Source organism: Dunckerocampus dactyliophorus, chromosome 13 (genome assembly GCF_027744805.1).
Source record: "Dunckerocampus dactyliophorus isolate RoL2022-P2 chromosome 13, RoL_Ddac_1.1, whole genome shotgun sequence".
Lineage (NCBI taxonomy): Eukaryota > Metazoa > Chordata > Actinopteri > Syngnathiformes > Syngnathidae > Dunckerocampus > Dunckerocampus dactyliophorus.
Window position 1 is genome coordinate 14,635,302 of NC_072831.1, and position 22,858 is coordinate 14,658,159.

Below are 22,858 nucleotides of genomic sequence, written 5' to 3' on the forward strand. Positions count from 1 at the left end.
CAGTTTTGTTTGATATCGGGATGAGGCCGTTATTGGGTTCCGATACCAGTGTAATTGACGGACTGGAAATTTCCGATACCACCCGTGGAGATTTGGAATCCATGAGCCATGTCTGTGCTTCAGTGTTGTCAGCAAATGTAGCTAGAAGAATATCAGCGAACATAGCCAAAAGGGTATCACTGAAGGTAGCTTTCTTTCGCTGCAGCCATCAAACAGAGTCATAAGCGCTCTGCCTGACACGTTCCCGGGCACACAAAACAGTCGGACATCACAAACTCTTAACACTACACAAAACTTCCATGTCACGACAATATTATACTTGCCAGTAGAGAGGAGTTTATTACAGCCCTATGTTGTTATGAGTTGTCTGACCGTCTGGGAGGCCATGAACGCATCAGGCTGAATGCTTATGTGTGTATGCGCGCAGCTGCGTGTGTGGAGACGTTAGCTGATGCTCTTCTAGCTACATTTGCTGATATTCTTTTGATTGCTAACCGTGATTACTGCAAACAGTAACCTGTTATTGTCAACAAAGCAATTATTGATCGAGACCCTCCTCGTCATTCTTATAGTGTCTGAAGACGCTACAACAGAGCTCTGGTATCGGAGTAGTGTTGGTATCGGCAGATATCCTAATTCAGGTATCTGGATCTGATCTGTATATTCCTAACTTGATACACAATATACACAGACGATTTTGCGATCAAAAGAAACTATAGGAACCAAATATGTGTTTGTATGTACTGTTTGTGCAGTAGCTGGTGCTGCAAGCTCAAGTATGTAAGACAGGGTGCAAAAGGTGCCTGTGAATGCTGTTGTCATGTTATTTTCAAAGTTATGAGGCTAGGGGACTTTATGAACATTCGTCTTGTTGGAAGTAAATATATGGGTTGTGTTGCAACAACGACCACCTTTTGGATTGATTTTTTTTTACAGGCCACGACAACTACAACATTAGCCGCCTCGTCGCGTCATAACACAAGCAGCTACGGATCAGCACTTCAATAGCACAGTACTGGCAGCTATTATAGTCACGTTCCCAACTAAGAGATTCAGTTCAACTTTGTCACTGTACGGTTTGTAGACTGGTAAATCCTGATTAGGCACATGTTTCCACCACTGGGTGGAACATTGGTAATCCGGCAATGAATTAAACGAAGAAGATAAACCTCTAAGCAGTACTGTGTGCTGACATGATCCATGAACAAGCGACATTAATAGCAAAAACAGATGGCAGTGCGCCTCGTTTCACACTACACGAGCAAATCGTAGTGTACCACACCAACCACCAGCCCAACAAAAGGGCGCTGAAAGTGGGAGCATAGCTCTTGGATATTTACAGTCGTCCTTCATTTTTTTCGGTTGATTCCAGAGCCGACCGCGATAAGTGAATTTTCGCAACGTACGATTCAATATTAATAAACGGAATATTTTCGAAGTTAAAGCATGGAAAACCTGACTATGACTTTTTAAATATAGTTTTTAACATTATTAGAGCCCTGTAGACATGAAATAACAGCCCCGTGGTCACCTTTACACTCCTATTATTCTTTGTTTACACCACATTGCTAATGCGCAGGCATAAAAGATGGCCGCCGCTAGCATACCAAGCTACCGAGCTAACTAGTTAGCCTCTCCAATTTACTTAGAAAGTGTTTCACGCAATGTTCCTTGAGAGTAGTTAGCACCCTGCTTGAGAAATAAATCTCAGGAGAAAGTGTTTTCCCGGCTCTATACACAAAGCTAAGCACAGGGGACATGGGCAGAAGATGTGCCAGACATCAGTCACCTCAGTGTGGTCTTTTCCATCCAATCACTTAAAGTCCTCCTTCAAGCCGACAATGGAACAACTCTTCAAACAGGTGGAACATGGTGTTGCTGCAGCCACAGCCAAGTGGGACAAACTCCCAGCCAAGTGGGCAATGGAAACATGCGAGTCATTCCAAAGTGGATACAATGTGACAATGCGAGCATGTTGTGTCTTTGTAGTCTCCACAAAGCCTTGGTCCTTGGGGGTTTCTCATCAGTCCGAGGGGTTGCATTTCTGCATACAAATGTTGATCAAAGATGGCAGCGGTGCATAGGATCAAAGGTCAGATCGCTACACGCAAGTTACTTGATGCCAATGTTGCTTCTTTTTTTTTTTAATCTTCCGCAAAAGCCAGAACCATATTGATTTCAAAGGCTGTCAGCGCAAGACTTCCAAGTTAGAAGAGGTCAGAGGTCTTTTCATTTCTTCACTGCTTCAGCAATCTAAACTGATTGTCCTAACTGCAAGTCAATGATTGGTGTGCTCGGTATAGCATCCTTAGGGCGTCTAATTTCTTCATAGTTTGTTATAATCAGTCTTTTTTTTTCTGGACTGCAGGGACAAGCGGTGACACTGAGTCTCGCTGCATGTCCTCGTCGATGTCCCTGTCTATTGAACTTTGTGTCATGACACGCAGGCATGCATGCCCCAACAGACAGTACGGGCTGCACAAAAGGCATCAAGCCTTACACCCAAAGAGCAGCAGACACTTGTTATCAAAACACTGATCCCTTGGCCCCCATGGCTGCCATTCAGCCACCGCCAGCCTGCCGGACTCGATTACGCTCCCGACGGGCAGAATGGAGCACATAAAAAGCATTCCCATCAATGAACTGTTGAACCTTTTCCCTCTGGACGTGTGACCAGACAGGAACCCTTTGACACTGCACTTCTGTTGAGCAAATTCATAGCCTAAGCACTTTTTCTGGTCACTAGGCTTGTTAAGTGCATTAATTCCAGGACGTGGCATTCATTTATACATGTGGAAGGGCCAGAACGGGAATTTGTTCTGTTGGTAAAACAGTGAATATCTGTTGGGAGCACAGAATAAACAGAACACCAGCACAGGTCCCCTCCTTGCCTCATTGACTCTCCTGTTGCCTGTTACATTAAGCAGGATTTGGGTCTTCACGTCGAAGGCTGGATTTTCAATATTGTGATTCCGTGTTGCAAAAATCTGCACAAATAGCAGCAAAGGCTCTCAGGGATATATGTGAGGCACTCATAGTATTTCCTGGATGAGCATTATCGGAGAATGTTAATGGCCTACAGAAGGAATTGCTTGAATCAGTCGTGTTTTTCAAACTCTTTAGGCAGATTTAAGACTGATTACAGCACTTTTACTTTATAAACTAACATCATAACATTTTGTTTTACTTGAATGATTTTTTATTTACTCTCCATGTACTCCTGGATCGTTTTCTCCCTCTTGTGAAGATTTTATGGCCTTTCATCAACAGGTTAACACAGAGCATTGGCTCGCACACCATTCAAATACATCTAAGCACCCCAATCAGTTATGAGAAAACAGACAAAAATGTCCAGCTTTTATTCCAGGCTTTGGCTTGCACCTTGTTTTTTTTAAGAGTAAAGTACACCACTCCAAATTTGTTATAGTGTTGCCAACACTTTTATGTGATCGCACTCGCAGAAGAATTGGGAAAAGATCAGTCCGTTTGATGAGATGATAACAACCTTTGTGACCCAGATTAGCCCTCATGGATGCATAGTAAAGCCAGATGATTAAAATATCATGCATTTGTTGAACCCATTTTATACAATCTCTTTTTTGACTGTGATACTAATACTAATTTGGAGAGGACGTCAAGGACTGGGATTGAGATGCAGGTTTGAGATCAGTCAAAATAAAGGCCAAATTTGAAGTCTGGTCTGAGACTGGTTGTTAAAATCCTTTCAGAACTGTGTTGATATGCCCTTGAGCAAGGCATAGAACCCCAAGCTGTTCTGGGGGCTTTCACAGTTTGTGCAGTCTTCTGACTGATATCTCACCAGTGATGGGAAGCCAAAAAGGAAAATAATGATGACTAGAGAACTTAAGAAGGGATGCACACATCGCTGTCAATTATCATAATAAAAGCAGAAGGCACCACGGCAAGTGAGATGCATGGTGTTTTTATGTGATTACGACTCGCCTTCCAAGCAATACACTCTTCTATCCCTACACATGTTCAGAACAGAACATCAAAGTTAAATTTATGACTTTACATTTTAATTTTGAAGCATGGTTAACTTGTTTTACTTCACAGCTTTAACTGTTGCCATATTTTGGCATAAATCACTTCCCAGTCAGCAACTGTGTGTCTATTGGGAAAGCATCAGGGAATAATTTCCTCCAAGAAGGAGCCGTATCTCTTACCGCCTAAACCATAACCACAACCCCCAGTGCAACAGCAGTTGGAAAGATTGTATAGTGTGCAGTTGGGTAGAATCACCTTTCTGGCACTCAACAACATCGCAGCAGTCACCGGGCTGACCGGTGGCCTTGCTGAGCGGCACCGCACGCTGTCCGCTCGGGCAGTGGGACTGGTGGCAGGCCCGGAGGTCACAGGTGCACTGCTTTGGTATGGAAGGGCAGCAACCAGCAGGGGGCGTGTAACTCTTGGTCAAAACTGAACCTTTGGGGCAGGAAGGAACCTGGAGAGCAGGGCAGATCACTCCGGCACACTTTAGCTCCTCTGAAAGAGACACACAGATACAGGTGGGTGTAAACATGCATGATTAACATTATAGAAAAGCCTCCACGGGGAAACATATGTCACCTCCAGCAGTAATGGATGAACAGCTATGACCTTGGCTCTTACGAGGGCCAGATCTAGAATCAATTACGCATTCAAGGAAAGTAAACCTACTCCTACCTCAACAAACTACAACCTAATCTAAGGGTTTATCAGATCATGTTAGAAGTAATTTTCCATGTCACAGATAACTTGCTGTCAAACAGAAAATCTGGATTAGATCCGGATTAAACATGTTTGATTTTGCAGCTTCTAACTCTGTATACACATAGTAAATATCATTCAGATCTGGAATTATATTTGCATGGAGTCCCAAATACAAGTGTCAAATAAAAAAATAACAAGAGACAGAGGATTCTGAAGTTTTGCCCCATTTAAAACTGATGCATAACAAAATTAAGCAATACGTGCCCCTTTTTCCCCAAAAAATATCCAGATTCACATATCAGAAACTGCAGACAGGATGTTGTACACAAGCAAAAATGTACAGACAGAAAAATCCCCTTTCCATGCTGCCATGTATTGTATATTGTACGTACACAATTGGCTGTCTTACACTTAGTAGCCCGTCAAGCAACACTGCAACAGTGCTACTCACGTTTTGCCTAAAACCCAAGTTCACACAGTCATCCAACACAAACCCTCCGTACAGTCATTAGATCCCCGCTCCAGTCTGCGACAGCTTTACGATGTCCTCTCAAGGTGCTACTTTAGACGTGACAAGGCCTTCCAATATCCCGTCTGAGGGGCTCAGATCCCACCCAGGATCTCTGGACTGGATCGCAATCCAAACAGGCCCTCAACACAGCTTTTCTTCTTCTCCCGACTCCCCTTCAGCTGGCATGTGTTGTTCTATACATTCAGCAGAGCCAACATAATAGCTCTGATAGTCCTTGCTAGGAGGGAAATGAGTGCAGGGCTACTGCAAATCTGGGCACAGGGGCCCAAGGGGTGTTTTTTGGAGCCTGGTCTGGAAAAGAAAAGTGGAAGGCCCCTCTGTACCAACATTGTTGCAAAACAGAATCTACCTTACAAAGATTGGATTACCCCAACCAAAGGGACATCACATCTATTCTGGTCCTCAGCACCACTGTAATGTATACGGCATAGGCAGAAGAGCGACGATGTGAGGGAGCACATGCTCACGCTCTGTCCCATCACTTCATGAAGCAACTCCCCAGATCCGTTCCTGAAAGGCCAGTACATAAACATTTTGAGGACACCTGGAATGGCAACTTAACTGGAGCAGAGATGATGGATGAGGAAAATCCAGTCATTTCTCATTGAAATATTTGCTGACTTTCTAACACATGGAATGTGTCAACACAGTTACCTTAAAATGCATGGATTTGGATTAGATAAGGGACATTGTTGAAAATCTTTGTGCACGTACATGTGGTTTGGGAGGGAGGTGTTTAATTACAGAAGCTGACATTGCTTAAAAATTTTTGGGGTTTTGGTTGCATTACCAGTTAATGAGCTTCCCAGATTGCAGCATGCTCAGTCTGTTGGCTCCGTGCTGCAACATGACTCCATCGGAGGATGCGCCTCATCACTGATATTTAAAGAACGACAAGAGGGGCCTCCTGGGGCTTGCCAACAAAATGGGGCAACCGAATGGGAGAGATATGTCAAACCTAGAACCACGATAATCTGGAACTTTGAAGGTTTAGGATTAGATGGATCTTCACATCAAACTGCCCACCTCTGTTCATTCCGTCTCTCACAGGGTTCAGCCTAAACTCTGCTTGCATTGCAATTCAGTAGTCATTTCCAAAATGCCGTTTTAGAAAGGTGCTCATTTAAATGTCTACAACTAGTAATGGGTCCTTCACAAACAATCCGGCTGTTAGAGCTGGCTCTTTGAAGTGAATGACTGAAGGCGGCTCTTTGAAATGAACGAGACAGTTTTTTTTCTGGCATTTGTCACTTAAAGCCGAGCGTGACTGGTGAAAATTTATGGTGCTGTACGTGTCGAGACTGAGCATAAGAAGGAAGGATAGATTATACACACAGCACAGTCATGAGCACATGAAAAGGAGGGAGGGAGTCAGGGAGATGAGAGACGGTGAGAGAACGTTGCTACTAGGGATGCTCCTCCGCTCAGGGTTTCATGCTACTAATTCCAACACCAATCATCCATGAGTGACATCGACTGATATTGATACCGATCACACTGTACGTTTTTCATTTTATTTATGATGAGTGGTATTGGTCAGGGGCCCCATTAGACAATTCCAAGGGCCCCTGGCAAATAGGTAATTATTAAAAAATAAATCTTTAGGCGGATTGTCTTTTTTTTTTTTTTCCTTTATTTGTATGAAACAATTTCTTTATTATTTGACACAAACCTAAATTTAATTTAATGCATGTTTTGGAGTAATACACGGGATATCAACTGTTCAATAATTATTTGTTTAACTCAAGATAACAAAATTAACAGAATAAAATAATTCAAATAGATATCTACATAGAAATCGGTCCTGTTCAACTTTTAACAGAATAAATTCAGTGTCCGGGTTGCAGGGGTCTCCAACTTGCATTACTATTAGAGCTGTCACCTATTTGTGTTTTATTTATGACTGGCAACATTTAAATGGTGCATGACTTTATTTACCAAGCAGATCTCTACTCAAACAGTGTGACCATCGTCTTTATGCTATTTTGTGGCCATTTGTCATTATATAAAGGCTGAATTGAACAGTTATAATAATAATAATAGTAATAATTGGGTGTTGAAGCAAATATTCTTTGACCCTTTGGTGAGCTACTCAAAATATGCTGGCGAGATCGGAGACCCCATGATAGCATCACCATCACAAAGCTGGACACACACAGAAAACACACACTTTCTGAATGCCAATCTTCAACAAAGACTAACATTTTTGTAATGTTCTGTAGATGTTGTGTTGTTTTACTGTAAATAGTTGGAAATTTACAAATAATACACACTATTAGATTAGATATTTTTGTCGACTTGAGATGGCTCTTTGTTCTTGTATTTTAGAATTAGTTTTTTGGACCAATCCATTGTTGAGCATATAAATAAAGCCATGTAAATAATAATCATTTGCTATCGTTATATTTTTACATCAGAAATGCATTTTACACTTATTTTGGTAATACAGTAATCCCTTGTTTATTGTCATTAATTGGTTCCAGACCCAGCCACGATAAGTGAATTTCTGTGAAGTAGTATTCCTTCTTTATAAGTAGAATATTTTTACGGCACAGAAAACCTATTTATAATCTTCTAAATACGAGTTTTAACATTATTAGAGCAACAGTCTTTTGCCCCTTTGACTGTGACTGCTGCGTTGTATGTTGTTTGGTGGGGGGGTACTCAATGATGAAACTTAAGATTGGAAAAACGTTCCGTTTTTTTGGCTTTGACAAATACAGCAGGAGTGTGAGGTATCGTTACAGTTCTGCTTACTCTAGAGACCTGGTAACAGTGAGGAGTGCCACAAAGCTCTCATTGATAAACTTTGAAATGAGTCATAGAAAATGAGGGGAAAATGAATTTTGGCCTAATTTCAATGGTGGACTTAAATAAATGTCTTCACGCTCTGATTGGGTTACCTACAATGCAGTCTAACTCTGTCTGCTACACATCGGTGGAAGATCCCTTTTGCATATGAAAACCTCATGAGCCTCTAAGTCATAGAAAATGGACTGGAATGATCCTGTTCTGCACTGAAAAACACTTTCCATGTATTGTACATCTCCCAGAGAATGTTGATTACGCTTTCACGCTGATAATAGCTGGGGTTAGAGTGCACTGGGAAAGCAGCTGTCTGACCCACCATTGTCATTCAAATGAACAGAATAAATCAAATCCATTTGCAAAACCGTTCCTCCCCTGCAGGTCCAATTTATATAATTTTCTGCCTGGCACATTTTCAAGCACAATAGAGGATGGGAAAAGTCAACAGCAAATGGATTTTTTTTTCTGTGCTGTTTGTGTTCTCTCACTGAGCATAGACGGCTGTAATTAGAAGCCCTTTTTGGTATTATAATGGCCGCCAAACCCTCTATGCACATACACAAAAGGCCTGATTTGTTATGCTTGATAAAGTGTCTCAGCAGGAATCGCATTTTGTGCTCTTGTACAATAGTATGCTGGCAAACCGTAGAAAAGCTGAAAAAATAAATCTGCCCACTCCCTCACAGGCATGCAAAAAGATACCTGGAGAAGGTCTTCCACCAGGTGGGATAAGGAAATTGCTTCATTAGCACAGAATGAACTCTTTTGTAAACAATGCATATTTCTGGCATCTCAGCAGCTCATTGAAGAAAGAAAAACACATCCTTTCTAAATGGCCTTTTTCTTCACTTCCAACCAGGGCACAAGGCAAGCAGTATTTCCCCAAACCAGAGTGCTTGAGCCAGGCAGAGGAGGCTTGTGTTGACAGCCTCCGTTTACTCATGGAAAAAGCACACAATGTAAGTTCTGTTCACCAACTGACTTTGGAAGCAAGTCAGTGGAGAACAAAGCCGTCTTAGTCCAGCCGCCTTCCGCGGGTTTCTGGTCTGTCCTCAGGTTTTATAAAGTTGCTCCTCAAAGGGGACACATCAGGGCCGTCGCTTGTGTACAACTGTGGGGGCCTGGCTCTGTGCCCACGGAGCAGTTACGACCGGGAGAGTCTGCATTGTTTTCTGTGTGTACCAGCAAGTGCGAGACCCACAGAGGAGGCTTGGTGGGGAAATTGAGATCACAGCCAGAAGCTTGTGGATGTGATAGAACTGCGACACTTTGGTCAAACAATATGAAAACCAGTGGCAGCCAAAGAGCAGGACGGCTATTAAAGTCAAGGCCAAGTGTGACACACTTGATAAATACCCAATGACCAATAACCCAATATCAACAGCTCTAGAGCAATAAAAGACAGGGCGTCGCAGTTGAACCACTTCCATATACCGTATAAAGCCCTTAGAGGAGGCAGTAAGGATGTGCCAATTTGGAAAAAACTCATCCACTACAGAGCAAAAGATAGCAACAGCAAATATTAAGAGTAAATACATCGGTGTAGGAATGGAGTTTACCATGCACAGTCCAAAATAGGGGAAGAGTGTGTCTGGTAAGTTAGGGGCTGCTTTTCCCACTTGATGTGGTTCCTTTGGTAAGGTATGAACACAGCAATCAAACTGACGAGCTTGAAAGCACTCCAGCATCTCCCAGAAATTCATTTATCCACTAATAAATCTCAGCCGCCACAAATAGATTTGGTGCTACCTGTTGTGAAAGAATTCCCACGCTGTACGCATTAAAAGGGAAGACGGGAAGCGTTCCTTGCATCGTGCATTTACAGTACTTAGTCTTTCGATACAAGTAGTCACAAATGCTGTATGCGCCGTGGGGGCAAAGATCCAGACATGCAGGGCATTCTCCACAAGCCCAGGTAGTATCCGTGCAGCTTAGCCTTTGGCTAGCACGAGTCATGACTAGCCATAGTGCGAAGACGATACAGCCTGGAGACACTATTCCATCGTTTAACACTTCGCCTTCCCGGAGAAATACATAAAAGCATGGGTGGCCCTGGTCCACCGCGGCTTGTTTTTTGATGGGCCCGTGGCACATGTTCATTTTAACTCTACGAGCTAAAATGAACAAACAGATTAGAAAATGTCAAATGGAAGAATAGAGCAAAAAGCCATAATGTAATCGAAAAAAATGACATTTTGATATGAATAACCAATAATAACACGAAGATTTGTCTTTAAATACGTTATATGTAGCACATTTTTTTGGCCAGTTATGCAAATTAGAAGATGAAGTCATCTAGACACACACCCCTCCTCCCAGCAACCCACCACTGCAAACAGATTGCAGTCCTGTGGGAAACACTGCACTCTTGTGCCATTCTTTCCCCTTCAAATATGTAGAATCGTGATTCTTACTATATCTTTGCAGATTCTAATTTATTAACCAGCTAACCTACAAAGAAGTTAGAATAGCTGAGGCACAAAACGACTGAAGCCCAGCAGAATCAACGTTCCTTTCACTGTGGCTGAGAGAGGGAGGTGGGAGGAAGCACGGGGCATGGGTGGGAAAGACTGGACTTGTGTGGGGGTGAAGCACAAGTGAGCTCCATCCGTTTTCTATACCGCTTGTCCACATTAGGGTCACAGGTGAGCTGGAGCCTACCCCAGATAACTTTGGGTGAGAGGTGGGATACATGCTGAACAGCCACAGGACACATATAGACAAACACAATTCACACTCACAGTGTAAGGACAATTCAGGGTGTGCGCACACGGGACCACACAATACAATATGATGTATTGTGTACAACTAAGACATGAATAACATCAAATTAAAAGCACATAATGAATGCCGACCCACCATCCACCAGTTCAAGTTTCATTCAAGTTTTTCCAGAGAGATGATTACATCGCTGTTTGACAGGTGTGGTAAAGGCAGTGCGCTAGCATGAATTAACTTGAGACAAATGTGCACATTAGCACTCAATAAGTCATCAAAACTTACCTTTATGCATTCCCACATAATATCAGCATTTGACACCAAATATGAGGTGAAAGAAAAATGGTAAAAATACAGTAAAAGTCTATCTGTGCGGCATATGAGAGAAAGTTAGCATACGCACAATGGACATACGTCAAGTGAGACGGATGTAACAGAGAGAATCCGGCCACTTTTCAAAATAAAACATAGTGGAAATTATTTTTTCTTTCTGTGCAGCCCGGCTGCAGCCCGGGGGTTGGGGACCACTGATCTATGGCATCAAAACAAGTCGGACGACAGAGGACACTTGCGTTCTTTCTTCTTCTCTACTCTTGGTGTGTCACGTAGTTTGTCTGTGTGTCTGTTTACAGCGCCACATGGAGGCGTACCTTAGGTATTACATTGTTTTCACCCAATGATCCGTTCCCGTGTGGACGTTGCTAATTACTGAACTGACACTGTGGGCCTTTAAGTCTCTCATGCAATTAATCTAATTGCTAAATGCGTGTTTTTTGGGATGTGAGTGGGAAGTTGGAGAACCCTTTAAAGGCATTTTTTATTAATTCTAATCATCTTTACAAAGATGGTTAGACTCAGTTTTGATATTAATTCAACTAAATATTTATAATTAAAATGTTATGTAACGCATCATATCCTAAGTTGTTTCCAATACTTTTGCTACTGTCTTAAGCCACGTGATAAGGGCAAAATATTCCAAACACATCCCAGTTTGTATTGCAATTCTACACCACTGCAAACTACAAGCACAATAATAAATTTATTATTAAATAATATTCTCCGACAGTGTCAATCAAATCTGAGCATTATCTTTGCATTGGCAGAAGTCTTGATTGATCACTGATATAATGGTGAGAGTATTAAATATGAATACAAACTGGGATTTCACAAAAGAAAAGCTCCTGTATTTGTGTGCTACTGGGTTGCAGCTGACGTTGCCATGGAGTGTGCATTTGCTCATACTGCTATCTGCGAGAGGCTGATAAGGCTCTCTTATTATGTGCTGCCAATTGTATGACTCCTCTAAACATTGCTTGTGCTAATTCATATCAGCAAGCAAAAGGAGGGGAATTCCTTTCAAATAGCAGTGTGAGGCCTTATCAGGAATAACACATATAAACTTTCCTTGAGTGTAAAATGAGCGAACACCACCCTTCCAAGTAAAGGCCCTGACAGAAATACCTCATCAAAATGTTTGGCTTCACTTGTGATTTCCTATCTTCCTGTGTCTGTCCCCCCCTCCTTACACTTATCACATCCTCTTTAGTCCCGGACATGTGGGAGTGTCCGCTCGCCATGTTGCCTGTCTCCACATTTTTGGAGCCACATTACATCAGCAATTCGTGAACCAGAGGAGAACAAGACTGCTCTGAAGACAAAAGGGCTGACAAGGTCATCGGAGGCCGGCAGGAGCAAAGCAGTAATATTTTGACAGATCATCGCAGTGGAATGAAATAAAGACCACTGGGAGAAAGTGTCAAAACACATATTACTTTGAAAAAGTCCAAAACATTCTGCTTTTTAATACATCACAGCATGATCTACCGTTTCATGAATTAGTTTATGTAGTCACAACAAAGGCAATCATGGAATTCTATTCATTTCAGACTGTATTAGTCTGCTGATATTCGTGGGGGTTACAATCAAAGACCACCCGCAAAAGGTGGCTATAAAAATGTGTGTAAAAATCTCTATTTTTGACAAATTGCTCGCTCCCGCCCTCCAAACCCTCCTGCCAGCTCAACATTCTCCATTCTCCTCTGATTTCGGATCAACATTTGCATTAAGAGTGACTGTTGGAATTATTACATTAGATTGAGATCCCGAATCCTCCCCTATCTCTCTTCAATATGCCCCACACACTTACTACACGCATTTAAAATGATAAAATGTAGAATATAAGAGGTGATAATGTAAGAGGATCAAACACCTAGAATCGGAGTCAGTTATATATATATATATATATATATATATGTATATATATATATATATATATATATATATATATATATGTATATGTATATATATATATATATATATATGTATATATATATATATATATATATATATATATATGTATATGTATATATATGTATATATATATTAACAGTGGTACATGTATGCTGTGCATTTGACCTGTATTATCATGTATTTATAAATGATTACCCACTAATGGTGAATGAGATAATTAGGTGTTTTCTGCAGAAACCATCAATTAATGACATTTATTTTTTTTTAACCAAAAATCTTCACATTTGCAGCGTCGCAAACGCTGATGGGGAATATATGGTCATCCACCGTATTGCTTCCTACAAGAGGTAATGCTAATGCAAGATAGTTTCTCAGATGGAGTGAGGTTGCCAGGATTGACAAATTTAGTGAGTCAACACTTTCAGGCAGCCTTGGTCGTGCTGAGTTGAAGTTGCCGTTCTACTTTTTTTATTGGTTTATCATGTTTAACCGAAACTGAGTTTTCAGTGTGAAAAAACTGCTTATGTATTTATAAAATTACATGCAATTCTTCTAATAACAAATATTGAATTGTTTGTTAATTTATCATTAACTATTCGAATTCACCGATTTGTTGAAGAAAAAAAAATATTTTTTTGTACAACTCTTGTATTGGATCTTGTTAGACCCATTTTCAATCTGAGGACAATAACACGTTGACAGACAAAAGCACTACGGGCTCTAAGAAAGGGGAGCAAGTAGACCTCTAACCATTAAGTTCCGTTCCTGTTGATGGCAGACAAAGGAAAACTGTCTGCCTGAGATGCAGCGACAGACAAGATAATTATCACACACAGACACGTGCACAAACACAGACACACGGGCTTAGATGTACACATGTGGCGGTTCATCAAACAAGTCTGATGATATACTGCATAGCCGCAAGGAAGCATTTTTGCCTTCCTTAATGAGAGGTGTGCGTGTGTGTGTGTGTGTGTGTGTGTGTGTGTGGTGAGAATTTCAAAAGCTGCTGAAAAATGTTGTTTACACTTTTCACTGTTGGGAATTTAAAGTGTCATCAGTTGGGTCTTGTGATAAACGTGGACCAAAGAAGACTGGCGTTCAGCGTCACTCCTGCTCCTGGCTTTAGTGGTGACGCTTTTGATGAACATCCTGTGCCTTCCTGGGGGGATTTAGCACAACACCCACTGAGATGCACTGTCAACTACGAGTGACAAAGTATTTTATAATGTGCACGTTGCCAGACAAAATGCAATTGTTTATCAGATGTGTAGGAAGGTTTCAAAAGCTGAAAACCTCCAGCCACGGTCACATGCTTTGGACTTCACTTATAACGCTACACAGTTTTCTATAGGCTTTAATTTTCTGGCTCTACGACAAGGTTAATCCTCTTAGGTCAGAAAGTTTCCTCCTGTCACTCAGGAGGCAGTCACTTGGCTCATGATCCAAATGAAGAAACCAACACAGCGACCATCCTGGTTACCAATTTGGAGACGTAGCACCGGTGGAGGTACTGTAAGCATCTCTTTAATAGGATAGCATTTCATGTGATGAGAGGAATTGTTTATGATAGCTGGTTATTGAATTGTTAGTTAGGAAGATTATGGAAGAATACTAGGGATGTCAAAAATAAAACTTTATTTACTTCCTTCATTACAGTAACAGTGAAAATGGGCATATTTCAGACATAGCTGGAAATTGTGATTAATTATGATGAATTAATTCATAAGCTGTCATTAATCATTTGACAGATCTAAACAATACAAAATATATTCATGTTTTCAGAGGAGTGGAGGAATGTTTCTCTTTTCGTCGTGCCAATGAATCTGTTCTACCCTTATGATATTTTATAAGAACCAGAAAGTGGTCTGGCATCTAAAATCCAGGCAAACAAGCAAAAAAAAAAACGGTGCACCCCAATTTTTACACTTTCTTCACTTGAATTTTTGCCCGAGATTCAAATTATATTGAGTTTTTTTGTCAATTGATGTTGTGTTGTAATGACAACGTTTTCATTCTCATTCATCCAGGTTAGTGTATTTTCAGAGAGGCTTAAAGTCTTCTCAGACAACCTGAACAGTCCAGTTGCGATAGATTCAATACCCTGGGAATTCTAACGACAACGATTTCAGTTGTACCAGTAGCTAACAGGCTGTCAGCCGGGTAGAGATCCCTGTCTTTTATTTTTGTGTGGCTTCACAATGCCCATCACTGCCATCGATTGCCTCGTTCTTGTCAGCACGCGCCCTGTTGGCTGCAGAAACTTGCTTGGACATTCAGTACATCCGACGCTCCAATCTTGGTGGAGGTCTGCATTCGAGTGCTATTTTAGTACAACATGCAACCACTACTGTACATTTACGTCCTTTTCCTTCTTGATTTCCTCTCTGCCTTTATTTCTTTCACTCTGATCCGATTAACTACGCAATGAAATCCAAGTATTATCTTAATACTGAGTTAAGGTGAACATAAGCACAGGTCCGTTGCTATTTCCCTTTTAAGTGCAAGCTGAAGGTGGTGTGAAGGTTACCTGCGGCTTCTTGGCACTGGCTGCGGTTGATGTAGGTGAAGTGGTGGCTGCAGCTGTGAGACTCGCACACACAGCCGTCAGTAGTCAGGTTACATCCAGAAAACATGCAGGCTGGATCTGACGGTCCCACATACTTCTGTCTGTGTCTTTCCCGGGGTTCCTGGTTGCGACCGTCTGGATGAGCAACAGGAACGGTTGTCAATGAGTCACAAAGACAAGTGGGAAACCAGAAGTCGTAACTTGTGTGTCATCACTATGATATCTAAAGTAGCGTTAGTCACCTCCGAACAACATCTGTCGTGGATTAGGACCTCTAAGACTTTTCTGCTCATGGTGAAATTACTTAAGAGTGAAATGGGAGAAGGTGGCTCACCTGAATGAGCCTTCATGCAGGTCTCCTGGTCTGGGTAGGTGAAAAAGCCCAAGCAGGTGTGTCTGGCATCACACACACACTGATCTTCCGCTCTATCACATCCTGTCATCAGTGGGCATCGTTCATCCTCAAGACCGGCCTCTGGATGATCGGGAAGCTCTGCAGATGAGAGTGCAACAGTAAGAGAACTTGAAACATGTGCTTTTCACCTGAAGAAGGTGCTTGTGACATCACCAGTCATTTTGAATACACCGTCAAATGATCAATTATTGAATTCCTTTGCAGTCAAAAATGTACATGCTTTTCCCCGAGCTTTAAATGTCAAGTGTAAAAGCAATGATCTGAGGCTAACATTCCAATCCCCCGTCATCAACGTTCAGTGATGTAATTTACATTCTGAGAGGTGAGACATAATTTGCTTGGAAGCTGTATTGCAACACTAAAGCGCACATCAGTCACTGTGGTGGCAAGGGTAATTCTGGGACACCCTTCCTCCTCCTCTGTTGTTGTGCCATGCCGCTGCAGCCATCAAGCCCATTTCTCCTGCTTTTGTTCCACAGCATGGGGCGCTCCCAGGGTTTGAATCTTTACTGCTTCCTAGAATGCCTCCTCTGTACCAAGGCCACTCGCATCGAAACCCCTTACACCCTAAGCTGTTCTTTTGCCAAGCGTGTCTATGCCACTAAGATGGCACATCAAGGCTAAGCCACGCATTTCTAAGCCACCGAATTTCACAATCGCATGGAGAATGCACGGGGGCTACATTGCTGAATAACCACCATCACAAACACATTAGCCATATTGTTCTTTTCACATGCATGCATGACTAAACACCAGCGCATATAGCAAATTACTCTTCTTCATAGTTGTCGAAGATCAGCAAGAGTGGCAACAGCGTAAACAGGATGAGACAAACTGTGACACTTTCCCAAGCATGTGGCCACCATGCCTCATTAGAACCATGGTGAAGCGCGATTAGAGCTTATTATAAGTCTCTGGCGTTCTTCTCTAAACATACCAGGAATGTAGCCCATTATTAAGAATCCTGTTGGAGAAAAATGACATTTAAATGAACAGGAGACATTTGAAACACTCATAATTAGTCAATATAAATGAAAGAAATGTAAAAATAGCTTGACTCATTGTGACTGCGATTGAAAGCAAACTTCCATCAAGTTCTGGATGATTGCGTTGATGATTCCTGAGTGATTGTGAAGAAGAAGTGACCCACCACTCATCAAGGAGGCGATGTTACCTTTATTTAACCCGGGCCGGTCTGTGCTGCTAATAGCTCTGCCAGACAGCCAGCGAAAGGAACCTTTTCAATAAACCAAACCAAAACGGTCGCTCTGATTTCCTTTCACCTCAAAATGATCCTCATCTCGCCATTTTTTCCATCCCGAGGCTTTCCCGTTGGTTGGGAGCGTGTTTTCTTATGAAATGGTTGGTACAAAGGTGCCTGTCTGTATGGGGGGGTTGTTGTTTATGGCACTGAGAGAGGGAGAAGGAAAGAGTCAATGAAAGACGATTTTGTTTATGTTAAGCTGCTCTGCCTCTCCTGACCACAGTCAAGTCTGACCCGGTTATCTCGGATCTTGCGTGGCATGACTCTGGCAGAGGCCCGTGGCTCATCCCAGGGGATCCCTCTCTCAGCCACTCAGACTGCTTGTCTTGGCATCCACAATCGGGATGGGAAAGCTGACCTCTAGAGGCCCTCTGGCTGATAGAGAGCTAAAAAGGAAGTCTTTGAAACATTAGATAATACCAAAGGAAGGGAGAAGGTATGCGAAGGAGGGCACTGGACAAAGTGTCCGTGTAAGACAGGCATTCTGGTACAAGCTATGATAACTTGAGGAAAGTACACGTGGGAGCGCAATCGCTGTGACACGAAAACATCCAAACAAATCAATTAGTAGCATGTACTGAATGGTTTTTACTTGCCTGACAAGAGCATCACTGATAAGTAAAGAGGCACCGCTGGCTTTCCTTTGAAGCATGTAACTGTATACTCAAGACACAGCACGCAGAAGGAAGGGGCTGCATTTCATTCACATATTTTACATATTTGGTCTGCACTCTGTGTACACAATTTATCTGAAGTACTATTTTCTTTTACAAGCAACATTTTTCTCAGGCAAATGCAATCCTTTTTATTAGACCTTCAGGAAAACGTGTCATTAAGTCTTATCCAGTCGAAACCAGTCATTTTTAGCATATTTCGATGGCCGCATCCTCTTAACAGCAGATTTTTTGTTTTGCAACATGCCGAGCTGATGTAAGATAGTAGATTAAAAGGGCATCTTACGAGCACTGTAACATTCTTGTTTTGACCACCCAGGAAAACCAAAAGAGGGCCCAGAGAAGCAGGGGATCAGAAAGTGGAAACATTTACCCCCTAGCCCTGATTGCAGGTCTAATCACTTTAAGACCTTTGGAGCTTGAGGAGGGAAATCTGGGATCAGTCTCCAGCAGCCTACCTACTGTGGCCCCTGAAAACACACCGTGAGGTGTTGATTTACCCCCACCTTTACCTTCTGGCTCTATGTATGTGTGTGTGACTTTAAGGGTCAGCAGCACGCTCCAAGGCCCCCGCAGCCACAGGACCAGAGCCACGACTCAATCAGAAGAGCCTTCAGGTCTCCTGTCTACTCATTTGTAGACTAGATGTCCTCCAGACACCAACCAACATGTTCATAAGGCGTAATCAAGAGCAGTGTCTCCTGGCATGGCCTGGGGGTTGAGACCCCTGCTACGTCCTGCGGAACCCTGACTTCGACCACCCTAACAGTGGGGTGGGGGTGGGGGTGGAGGTCAAGGGTAGCAGACACTCACTGAAGAGCTGTCAGTCCTCTTCAATCTTCCCCAAGCAGGCCGGACACAATGCAGGTGGAGAGTCTGCTCAGTAGTTCCTCATGGGAAAGCTTTTGTGAGGAACCTGATACCCCCCCCCCCAAAAAAAAAATTCTTTAAAACCCACAAAGTTGCAGAAACACTACAGAGAACGAACACATCCCAACAGTATAGCAGCTCACTCCGCTCGGCAGCAGAACATATACTCCAACTTTCAAGACATCATCAAAAGAGTCCCTCATATGCGTGAACATTTCCCCTCTTTTTTGTCACATCGCAGTTGGAACAATTGGGGCAATTTGGGATCATTTCAATTCTCACAATTGAAACCTTTCAAGGCTTCTGTGCCTGTAATCCAATTTGCCAAATGATTTGTCATGCTCTGAAGATGAGAGTGACTCAAGCCTCAAAGAGAGTAAAGAGGAGCTTAACATGACTCGCCTGTTGGCCTACAGAGTCCTTCAGAGCTGTGAACCCACCCCAGATGGAAAGACGGCGGCCGAACACTCACACGGCCACTCCAGTCAGGGTTGGACTTGCACTGGAATCCAGGTTATTTCTTGCACTGGCTATATTTTAAAGGCTAGTGAGCAGGGTACCAAAGGCGTATTTTTGAGGACGCCACCACCGTCACAGGCCATTTTATCCTCAAATGGTTGATATTGCCCCTCAGTGTTCAATTTACTTGAATACACATACGGATGTAAAGTGTAAGTGTAAAGCGTAAAAAAGCAACATCTTTGAAGGTAATGTATACCAGATGACTAATAATTGGTTTGTTCCTCTTCCAGGCCAAGAATGTACAAGTACGTTCCCAAGTTGTAAAGCGGGCAAAAGAAACATCTTTGAGGTTACGACCCACCAAAGGAAGTTACAATGTACAAGTGTAACGATGCACATTTTCTGAATGTGCACATCGGAGTCAATGGCTATCTAAACTAATGCATGGGAATTGGAGTATAATATAATTAAACAGGTCGTACCTTTTCCACAGTCAAATGTAAGTTGTAAAATTCAAGTACCAAGGGTATAAAAGCAGCATATTTGAAGGAAGGAAGGGAATTGTAGCCCTAAAGGCACCTTGACACAGTTTTCTGCAGGTGTACATAAAAGTTAGTTTATTTTCACAAATACAACAATAACACTACAGTAAATGACTGGTCTCTAAGGCAACCATTTGCACTTTCTCCAGGTCAAAAAGGTACAGGTATGTTTATTAATTCTAAAATGAGGTGACCAAAGCAGAGCACTTCTCTGGGGAAATGTACCATAACATGTGGAATACTGTATGCAATACTTTATTGCTAAAACACTGACTCCAAGGTAATTGGATCCACATTTCCCAAGGCTAAAATAGTCAAGTCAATTGTATAAAAGCCATACAATTGTCCAACAGCTTTACGGGTACCACCCCAATGACAAGTCATACCTTCCTCTCACAACTGGAGAGGACATGCACGGCAAGAGCTCAGCTGCTATTTTGGAGCTTTCCTGACTGCAGTTCACGAGCACAAGATCAGGACTGCTTGCTGACTCCAAGCTTTAACTCGGATAGGCCAGAGGTACAAATTCCTTGAAATGAACAAGTTACAAGAGCTGCTAGCTGCTGGCAAGTCAAGCTAACAGGCTAACTGCTGAAGTTCAAAGAAGTTGCACAAAGAGAAATGATACTGGCGCTGGAAATACAAAAATAGGGTCAGTCTGGCTGTCGGATGAGAAGGATTTCATATTGTTACACGCCTTGCAGAAAGAGATGACTGGGATACAAGAGTTTACTGGAGCACGAAGAGTGCAAGAAATTAGTTTCCTGAACACACATATTCAGCATTTAAGTTCGCAGAACATCAACCTCAGCGATACGATCTTGATGGTCCACGGTGATGTCATAGACCTTAGGGAGGAAAATAGAGAACTAAACATGGATACCAACGCACTAAGAGAAGAAATCAAGGAGTTGCAAATGAAAACGCTGCCTTGTGCACTCCTCTAAGGAGGTTAAAAACCCTATGAAAGAACATAGATCATTATGCAATGATATCAAGGTTCTGCAGCACGATATCAAGGCATTATTGGAAGACAACGCTGCCTTTCGAGCTGCTCTTAAGGAAGTTAAAAACCCCATGGAAGAAAATAGGGCATTATGCAATGATATCAAGGTTCTGCAGGACGATATCAAGGCATTATCGAAAGACCATTCTGCCTTGTGTGCTGCGCTTAAGGAAGTTAAAAACCCCATGGAAGAAAATAGAGCATCATGCAATGATATCAATGTTCTATAGGATGATATCAAGGCACTATTGGTGGATAATGCTCCCTTGTGCACCACTGGATCAGAATGAACGAATGAATGAAGTGATCATCACATGGCTCCGAATAAAACCCAGGTGAAAAGACAGGGCAGTTCATAACAGAGGAGAACCAGAGGGCATGGATGTCCCTTCAACAAAGCAACAAACTGTCAGCTTCCTACAGTCAAAGGAGGTGGAGGTAGATATTAACACCATTGACACTTGCATCCCACTATGTGGCAGAAACAACACCACACCTGTCATCATTGTTCAGTTCACCAACGGGGGAATTCAAAAACTGCAGTGCTGAAACAGGGAAAGAAGCTGAAAGGTACAAACGTCTACTTGAATGAGCATCTGACAAAACACAACGCGGACATCGCCAAGAAAGCAAGCGACTTGAGGAAGCAGAGAAAGATACGAAGCACTTGGAGGACCAACGGCAACATCTACATCAAGTTAAATGGAGGACCTGCACAAGCAAGAGCGCTCGTTGTCAACGATATCAACAACCTGGATAAATATGAAGCATCATATCACTATAACCACAAGGACTAGAAGGATTACATTCAATAACATTTGATATCATCGTCGCAAGGGCCTGCTAAACAAAGTACTGGAATCAGGAACCCATGTATCTACATTCAATGACATTCACAGTACAACGGGAAAGACAGCAGGAAGTGGATCCGGACATCAGCAGGGGAAAGAAGAACTTTTTTTTTTATAAAAAAAAAAGAAACAAAAAAAACAGGGATGATAGTAATAAGAATAATAACAAGAATACTTTGAATAATTTAGAATACAGGAAGTGAATATATGTATTAACACTTGACGTGATAAGAAGAGGGGTTAGGATTGAATAAGCTTTGCTTCTTCCTTCTGCTCTTCAGATATGTGGAATTGTGTATTGTAACATGAAGCATTCAATGTCAACTGTATACATGTTCGAAATCAATTAAACCATAACCATAACGCCCGAGCACATATGATCAGAACTATTCCATCATTAAATATCGACTAAAATAAACCACTCACACTCACCTTTACAAACACCAATTTCAGGGATGATGGCAGCTCCTGTCGAGTTAAAAGAGGCGCACGTCAGCCCCAGAGCACAGTAGCCGAGGCTCCAGTCCTGCCCGCCGCACGGCTCCCACTCCAGCCGGGAACAGTGCTCACAGCAGCCGCATGGATCCTTGGCGAGGGTCCGGCCACCGTTGCAGCCTTGTGTCGTCTTGACGGGACAAGTCCGGAGATGGCACGGCGTGCACTCATTAGCTATGAGCGGCCGGACCAAGCAGAGCACCACCGAGAGGAAAACTGGCCACTTGCCTAACATTTTTTTTAATATCTTAAAAAAAAACAAGCGTTCAAGTACACGCAGATAATCAATCCGCAAAGGATGAAGCAATGACGGTGTACACTCCAAAGAAGTTTGAAAGTCCACTGTAAAGTTATATGCCGAGCTTCACTCACCACTACACTTTAGTGGCACCACGATCCAAATACAAAGTTTGGACAAATGCAAAGTCTCCAGTGGCTCATGTGATGAAATACGTGCAGGAATCCTAAAGCTTGGTTGCAACCTACTGCTGCTGCTGCTGCTGACAGCCTCACACCATAACGCAATCTGAGACCCAAATTGACACACAGCAAGCATTTAGAAATTAGCGGTGCACCCCTCCCCCTGACTGACACCGGTACCGACCAGTCACAAGGAGCCAAAGCAAAGGGAGGACTGGAGAAAGGAAACCTCGTGGTTGCGCAATGACGCAGCTTTACTGTAAATGGTT

General features: G+C 42.5%; 1 protein-coding gene and 1 long non-coding RNA gene across 2 annotated transcripts in view; one reads left to right on the forward strand and one right to left on the reverse strand.

Moving 5' to 3' along the window:
• Window positions 1–22,704, reverse strand: part of crim1 (cysteine rich transmembrane BMP regulator 1 (chordin-like)) — a 50,013-nt gene extending 27,309 nt beyond the window's left edge. The window contains exons 1-4 of the mRNA XM_054797207.1: window positions 22,107–22,704; window positions 15,925–16,083; window positions 15,552–15,725; window positions 4,264–4,506 (exon numbers count right to left, since the gene is read on the reverse strand). Coding sequence (XP_054653182.1) covers window positions 4,264–4,506; window positions 15,552–15,725; window positions 15,925–16,083; window positions 22,107–22,404 — 874 coding nt within the window. The 5' untranslated portion in view covers window positions 22,405–22,704. The remainder of the gene's footprint in view (window positions 1–4,263; window positions 4,507–15,551; window positions 15,726–15,924; window positions 16,084–22,106) is intronic.
• Window positions 1–22,858, forward strand: part of LOC129192836 (uncharacterized) — an 88,294-nt gene that overhangs the window by 26,415 nt on the left and 39,021 nt on the right. The gene's annotated exons all lie outside the window — the stretch shown is intronic.